Genomic DNA, 8,309 nt, shown 5'->3' on the forward strand with positions numbered 1-8,309 from the left:
TTGTCTTCCAGAGTATACTTACTTTGAGGATCCAGAACTTCTGGGAAAGAGAAAATGTAGCGCCTTCGTACACGACAAAAACATAAATCCACCTGTTCATCGAGCCAAGCATCATTTGTATCGAAGTCATCCTCATGTTGGATTAAGGATTCTAGTCTGGGGCGGTCAGATCCATTTCCTTCCTTTTTACGCTGGGATGGAGGACCTGATGAGGACAAGTATCGAAATAAGTTTCTAAAAACTAACAACATAAAGTACAAATATAAATAGCAGAAAACGGACAAAGGATATACGTTGAGATGATAAAAAGAGCAGATTTACTTGGGGAGGGAGTTGGCGGTTGTGTTATCTTTTCCTTGATTCTTTGAGCTCTGTTGCCAAATGCGCGCACTAGGGACTGAATCCTCTGGGTTATAAAAGAACTTCTTCTTTCCGAATCCAGCCTACAAAGTTTACCACTATAATTACATGCACATCATAACGTTTGATATAGAGGGAGAAGAAAGGAGGTAGAGAGATAGTGGAAAGAGAGGGAGAAAAAAGAGATTGGGATAGAGAGAAAGTGTAATAAAAAAAACCGAGTGATTGAGCGTTATTAGTTCCTATAAATACCTGATCATTTTAATAATAGCAAATTTACAAAGAGAAAATTGCAATAAAGTTCAAATTCATTAAGGTTAATGCATAATTACGGGAAGATGAATTACCACGATCCTGTATCGCTGATAGACAATGATGTGGACTGTGACTCTTGGCAGTTGGTGTTCAAATGGTTGTTTTTATCCATTGACGTCATCTCATTGTCTACTGTCGAAATCATCGGTTGCTGAGCTTCGTCTCTTGCAATTTTATCCTTGATCAGAGTTTGGCACTCTTGAGTACTAGACAGAGTAAGAGATGGAGGTACGGGCTCCTGGGGAAGACCTGAAAATGTAGCGGTGATAAATGTAGTTTTTTTTTGATAAAAAGATTACATTTAAGTAACGCTGAAGAAACAACAGTATTGCAAATGGCTGCAGTTTCAGTTACAGACAATACGACATGAACAAAGTCTGACTCCGTGAAAGAATTTTACAAATGAAACAGTGTCATCATGTTTTATAACTAACGATTATTCGCGTGCAAAAAAGTATGATAAATAATTGTAATAATCTTTACCATTAACAATCCGCATAAATTAAAACATTTTACAATAAAATAGAGATTGTTACAATTCAAGGGAAGTTTTCCGATTCTTAAAACCGAATAGAATAAAAACAGTAAGGAAAAATACACTCAGGTGATCGTTTCGCGAGCACTCCTTCGACATTACGCATCTCTTTCAGCGTCTTTCCAGAGGACGCACCATATGCCGGAGTCTAATTCCCGCTATAGTCGCAAGGAATCGACGCATATTTCTTAACGCAGTTTATCTATTCTGACTTACCGATATATTTTAGCAATCTCAATCGGAATCCCTGGAGACGGGCAAAAAGGGATATTTTTCTGGATCCTACATAACACATGTCTGAGAACGGCTGTATCACAGGCCTCAGTGAGTCTAACTCCTCCGGCGTAGTATCGCAATCGACAAACGTCGATCTTCTCCGGGAGCAAGGGTACATAGCGTTTCACCGCATTGCGAAAAGCAAACACAAGCAAGTACACACGGATATCTCTTAGCTTCGCTGTGCTGTCTAACAGAAGTAGTCTGCGGTGAAGCTACATTTACAGGAAGGATCTAGAAGAGCCAGAGAAAAGTAAATGTTGAAAATAACAGAAAGCCACTGCTATACTTTGCAGAATGATTTCGTAAAGCTGGAATAAAACATCTGCAACGGTGATCAGCTGGTAGTATGACACACTTTTCTGGAACGGGTAAAAGTACTTTGGAGCATCACTAGTTTATGTAAAAATAAGTGTCTAGGTATCTGTCTCCGTCTCTCTTTCTTTTTTTCTATTTCTCTCTCTTTTCCTTTAGTCTTTTTTCTTCTCTAACTTCTCTGCAAGAGTTTACTTCTCTAATGGTCTCAAGAGATCATTACAACAAAGACGGAAAACATATTTCTAGTCTCTCAATTTGACATTTTTCCTTCAATGCTGAGGATGTCAAAAGTTTGATTAGCAACCTTCCCTTTTCTCATTCGGTTATCTCTGATGAACATTAACTTTGCCATAAAACTAAAGAGTTTATACGTTTTACATCCAATGATTTTATATTGTTTTTAAATCTTCAGGTTCCTCCTCCTCCATGGTTTATGTTTAACGTATTTCCAGTACTGAAATTTAAAAATACTTTCTTGCCTAAAGAAAGTATTTTTAAATTCTTTTGATTACTATCTTATCCTTCCATGTGTTTTTGCGATTAGCAGGATTAAAACTGCTGGGTTAAACCAACGGTGTTCTTAAAATTCTGAGGTTAAACAGTATTAGCTATTTTATAATTTTGAAGTTCTGACTTTATATACTGAATGGCAGCTCACATCGAAGCAATTATTTAAAACGAGTTTCCTTGGTATTGCACGACTTTCAGACAAATGGACAATTAACCTTTTGGAGAGGCCATTTGTTTGAAAGTCGTGCAATACCAAGGAAAGTCGTTGTAAAGGCAAAATTTGTTCTGCTGTGAGCATTAAGAGCACTGTTTTAACTGAGACGTTTAAATTCCACGACTGCAAAAACACACGAAAGGTCAAGATAGTTCTACAGACTTCTTATAATAATTCTACTTCCCCTCCACACCAGTCAAATAGTCCTAAATTCATTCCACGAACAGAAATTATGGAAAAAAGGATACATATGCTGTTAATAACCCTTTCTTATCAATTTTTTCACTGTTAATGCGTATGAAAGGAAAACTAAACTAGAAATAAATTCTCTGGACATATAGATAAGATAAGATTAGCTGATAGACTCAGTTTTCTTCTTGAAAACTTCTACAGTATCACGGGACGCATTCCATTTTTTTTCGTAAATGCCTCACTACTTATCTGTTATCTGAATTTTACCTATAAAGATGTCTGTTAACTAAATCTATTTCCTCTGGCATATTTTAAGGTGGGAACCTGTCTAATCTTCACTACTTTTTTTCTTTCCTTAATCCCCCCGGGGTATTTTATTTATCTTAAACGCAGATGATCTTAAAATGTGGCCTCACGCACTTCATCTGAATCTATATTTAGCAATACATTAATCAGCAAATTTTTAGAAACCACAGCTGAGTACTTCATGAATTTTGACCTTAAAATTAATGCTCAGAAGTTTGTACATATCTATAAATGTACAAACTTAAAACGATAAAAGGATATTGTCTTACCTTCATCATCACCAACGAAAGCAGGATTGTAAATGCCTTGTTTTACTGCTCTCTTTCTCAGTTTAGCGCAGCAATCTTCTTGTTCGACGTTATCAGGGACATTTGGATGTCGTGTGATTGTAATGATGGGAGTGGATTTCTCAAAGTCTTTCAACTGGCAACTCGTTGTTTCTTCTTGTTCGCTCAATGGATCCGAGTCGTTGATCTTGTATGGAGAGGACATCGCCTACAAGAGAAACCAGACTCTTAATAGTAGTTATTTTAATTTTAGCATTGTGTACGATAATAATGTTAATACAGTATATATAAAATACGTGCGTGCGAAGGGTGAATTACGCAGGGATTGCGAATGTACTCATTTCACACTACGTTGCATTGAGATTTGAATGAAAGTCTTGAAGAAACAAATAGTACAAAATAGTATAAAAAGTACAAAAATATAAAAGAGTTTTCTGAGACAGTCTTGTCTGTTCTGCAGTTAGCGCTTTAGAAGGATGCGCAATAAAATTGTACGGCATCGGTGTCCAAAAAAAAAAAGGGGAGGGGGATATTTATTGTATTTCGATAACCTTTATACACATCATAGGTCTGGGTTAAAGGGGCTGTGGCCCCTTTGCAATCCTTGAGCCACTAAAGCCTATATTATATTAGAATGGGTGAGCAGTTCAACTGATTCTTATTTCTAAATATCACTAGAATGCCACAGTGATGTAATTACTCTTGAAAAGAATTGGAAACTGAAGCTGGTGGATGCTTTAAGAACTAAGAAAAAAATTGGCTTTTCATGATTTTTGTGGATCGTTTTTCTTTATTTATCAGCCTCTTACAGAGTACATTTTTATCAGTAAAATAAAGCGTGAAAAGTGAATAAAGTAGCCAATACAAGGAACAGCGATTCTTTTTTTGTTGCTGCACTATAGTTCGTTGGACAGTACTGCAACCCCCTGTAGTAAGAAAATAAACCATTTTCGTGTGAAATTTCTACCACCAGATTTGCATTAAAGGTTTAATACGACATTTAACAAGGTTTAACAGGATATTGCTGCAGTTATTTGTGATAAAATCTGAAATAAACGTACAAAGATGCAACTGACTTGATGAACTTGGCGACAGCGTCAAGGCAAACTGTTTATTACAAGAAAAATTTCTTAAGTTTTAGCAGGTCTTAATGAAACTGAAGTTGTAGGAGAAAAAACTAAATTGTAGCCTTTGACAGTCTGCTCCGGCAGCACAGTGGTTATAATCATCGTCCTCTCCATACCGGATGGAGAGGACGATGATTATAGCCACTGTGCTACCGGGGTTCAAATCCTCTTAATGATGCGAGGAACTTTTATGGGCTTTTTTTTACTCCGTGGCTGAGTCAGTCGGTCTCAGGCGTGGACAGCAAGGTTCTCCCAGTCATCGAAAACTTGGGTTTTTCGTCCATAAAAACAGGCAACTCGACCAGAGAACGCACGCAGTTTATGGACATAATATACAGGTGCAGATGTGATAGCTCATGGGTTGCCCTAATATGACTGTTTTGTAGACTCTGACAAAGTATTCATCCAGTACAAAGAGGTCTCAAAAATAGAAAATTTTATTAAGGAATTACTGAAAAGTTTTAAATAAACTATATCCAAGATGTCCAAGAGACTGTCTATGAAAGCTAACATCTTAAATAGAATTCCAATTAAAATATTTGAGCATTTCAGTTCTGAAACTACGACACAACAAGAAAAAGAAGATGATGAAGAAGAAAATATTCTGGAGAAATTATGAATCAAGTCGAAAACTGATGCACTGATAGTATAGCAAAGAAGAACAGCAGGCAAACCAACAAATATTATGGTTCAAAAATAAATGGTAAAATGTGTATCGATACGAGAATCATGTATTCATTACAGTCTGTACATTATCCAGTTTAGTATTGAATATAGTTCTTTCTGCTTATATGTAAATTTTACTAGAAGAAAGAGATTTTATTAATAAAATGTAGAACCCTTGCTAAATGAACAAGACTTAATTGGAACTCTATATCCATAAAATACATTACTTAAGCTTTATAGATAACAAACACAAATACAACCTCTCTATATCTCTATATATTTCTTTTGAGTAAACATAAGACATAAGAGGCAATTAAGATATGATAGAAACAAGGAACAATACGTACTTGTTTTTGCTGTGAACTGCAGGAGATGCTACCTTAAGAGTGAACGTCTTTGTGAAGTGGTCTTTTTGCTGGCTCATGACATACCTTGAATTCAAGTGCTGCCATGGAGACCCAATTGTTTTCTAGCAGAAATCGATGTTGTTGAAAATCGATAGGTGTAGATGGCAAGAAAGGAGAAAGTGTGTATGTATAGAAGGGATGAAATCCCCTTTATAACTCCACCGGCCAATATCGAATGGCAAGTGATATACATAAAGGCAAACAGCCTATTATAGAAGGGAAAAGGAACGAACACAACCCTCTAGGAAACTGCAACCAAATAAGAAGGAAGATAAGAAAAAATAGATTGGACTTTGAAAAGTATCAGTGCATCAATTTCAACGGACTTCTTAGCATAAATATATGACTTCTCGTTACCAGATAAAAGAAATGTAGACCATGATAGTCATTTATATGGTTGACCACGAGGTACAGAAATTCTCCCACTCTCCCTTTTTAAATTTATTAGTTAAAACGTTCCACTTCATCTTTCTTAATTTTCCTAATATTTCTTACATTCTTAATGAATGTTTTCGCATTCTTCCCTTTATAAGTAAACAAACACATTCCCTCTTTCTTTGAGATTCTCATTTTGATTAGTTTGTCATTATCTTCAAAATTCAAATTCTGATTCATTAAATACGCTTGTTAAAACTGTAACGAATTAAATGGTTAGAATTTCAAAAATTGCAAAACCGCTAAAACTGAATTGTATTCTATTGCGATTAACAGGTAGAAAATTCAGATCAGTCAAAAATAGAGGGGTGGGTGGGTTGAAGTTTATCATTCCATTCTGGTGATTAAATTTCTCTTTTCGATGCCATCTACTTAAATTAAGCGCAGAGAAATCATTATACTTAGTTTTATATTTTACAGAAAATATCAGTAAATTTTATGGTTTTTAACAAGCGGTAGAATCAACCACATAGAGATATTTAGGCCACCTGGAGGAGTAAAGTATAACTAGCATAAAATATATACACGTACACTATTAAGTATTCAACTGGTTGGCTTATTATCTCTTATCATATTTATGCTACCTTTTCAGATACTGTACTAGTAATAAAATTGTCTAAATTTTAAAATGATCTTAAATTTGTGAATAATCTACTATTTCGAAGCTCCAGTATTTTATCTGCGTGCATAAAGTACTTAGCTAGCATCAAAACCCTTCTTAATTATTGATTTACAAGAACGGGGTTAACATTACAGTTCCCTGGATCTTTGGTTGCCTTGGAGCTTCGGATAACAGATTTCAAGAGCTTTTCCTATTGCATAATTCACAATTCTATCCGATAACATTAATGACGAGAAAGATGATGGCTTGACCTTTTCGTACTCTAAACGGAAATGCTAAATTACAATCGATTTTTAGTAAGCCCAGTAAAGTCGGATGCAAGTAGTTCGCGTTGCTGCCTTTTTTCCCTCTTACCTTTCTTAGACGGAATATATCCTTCATCTCCTTGTCTAGCATCGTTTTCTTTCAAGATTACGATTGGTAGAATCGAGGCTAGGAGATTTATAAATACGCTTAAATTGAAGGAGCAACAAGTCCACCATTTCCTACTTTTTGTTTTTCAGTATTTAGATCAGCGTCGACAAGAGTATATGGCTCCATCTAGTGGTATCAGATGGTGATGATCATTAGCAGCTAGAAGCAGAAGATTCGCTTTTTTTGAAGTTCAATTTAATATTTTATTAATGAAATTATGCGACAAAACATTGGAGTATTAATATGAAAAAATTCAGATAATTATATCTAACTCTAATATTTATAAGGTATAAAAAATAGTTTATAAAATAAAGAATGCGTAGGTCCTAATAATACAGTGGGGTAAGATGTAAAGAAGTTGCATTTTTTAAAAATTATATTTGAAAGTTCTTATATTTCACATTGAATTTTAATAAAATCTTTGGACTGTTTCGTCCAGAAGCTTGATAACAGTATTAGTAGCAGCCATACAGTGTAAGGACGCCACAGTCTTTTGGTACACCAGCCAAAATAAATAAATAAAATAAAAAATACAAATAAAAATACAATAATTTGATAAATAGTAGTTTGATGAAGTGCTCAACCTTTTTTCCTTTTCCTCTGTACATCTTGGAAACAGTAGTATTTAAAGAAAATCCACGTATAAATTTTAGGACACGAACAATTCATATGGTACATCCAGAACCGAAAAATCCAAGAATCATTCCGCTGTTGTATTTCTTTTATTGAGCAACCATCCACCTCTTTCAAAGGTTCCCATACAAATGAGTGCTTTAAATGGATACCATCTAAGATATCATTATTAAAACATATTATCATTAATCGGTTTTTTTCGTGCTCATATTGTTTAAACTCTGAGTGAGAGAGAGAGAGAGAGAGAAAGAGAGAGAGACGGTTATTTGAGTTATTCTACTGAAAAATTTGGTCTATTTAGTGCTGCCATCTGGTCAACATTTCACAGACTAAATAACCTTTTTGGGTGGACGTTTAATTCCAAAATAATGGAAAGGTTTCTATATAAACATTAATATTGATAAAATTAAGATTAACTAACCAAAGAATTGGATACCTTAATATACAGTATTTCTAAACAACGTAGTCCTAACTATTTACTTCCAAGACCCAGATATTATTCAAGAATGGATAATAATGATACGATATGGGTGAAAAAACAATGCGATCCTTGACCGACTAACTCAGCCATATTGTGAAAAAGACCCTTAACGTTCCTCGCATCATTGACGCGATTTGCACTCAGGTTTTTTCCATCCTCTTCAAGGAGGACCATAATTATACCAACTGTGCTACCCACGAGAACTGCATAT

The 8,309-nt window shown here is 35.0% G+C and overlaps 1 protein-coding gene across 1 annotated transcript in view; it reads right to left on the bottom strand.

Annotated features, from left to right (window-relative positions):
• The window catches only part of CngB (Cyclic nucleotide-gated ion channel subunit B), a 33,444-nt gene extending 26,433 nt beyond the window's left edge, over positions 1-7,011 (bottom strand). The window contains exons 1-5 of the mRNA XM_090390134.1: positions 6,925-7,011; positions 3,296-3,521; positions 708-924; positions 322-443; positions 23-205 (exon numbers count right to left, since the gene is read on the bottom strand). Coding sequence (XP_090246260.1) covers positions 23-205; positions 322-443; positions 708-924; positions 3,296-3,521; positions 6,925-6,966 — 790 coding nt within the window. The 5' untranslated portion in view covers positions 6,967-7,011. The remainder of the gene's footprint in view (positions 1-22; positions 206-321; positions 444-707; positions 925-3,295; positions 3,522-6,924) is intronic.
• Positions 7,012-8,309: the final 1,298 nt, after the last annotated feature.

Source organism: Mastigoproctus giganteus, chromosome 2 (assembly GCF_048544385.1).
Source record: "Mastigoproctus giganteus isolate SK-2022 chromosome 2, ASM4854438v1, whole genome shotgun sequence".
In the NCBI taxonomy this organism is placed as follows: Eukaryota; Metazoa; Arthropoda; class Arachnida; order Uropygi; family Thelyphonidae; genus Mastigoproctus; species Mastigoproctus giganteus.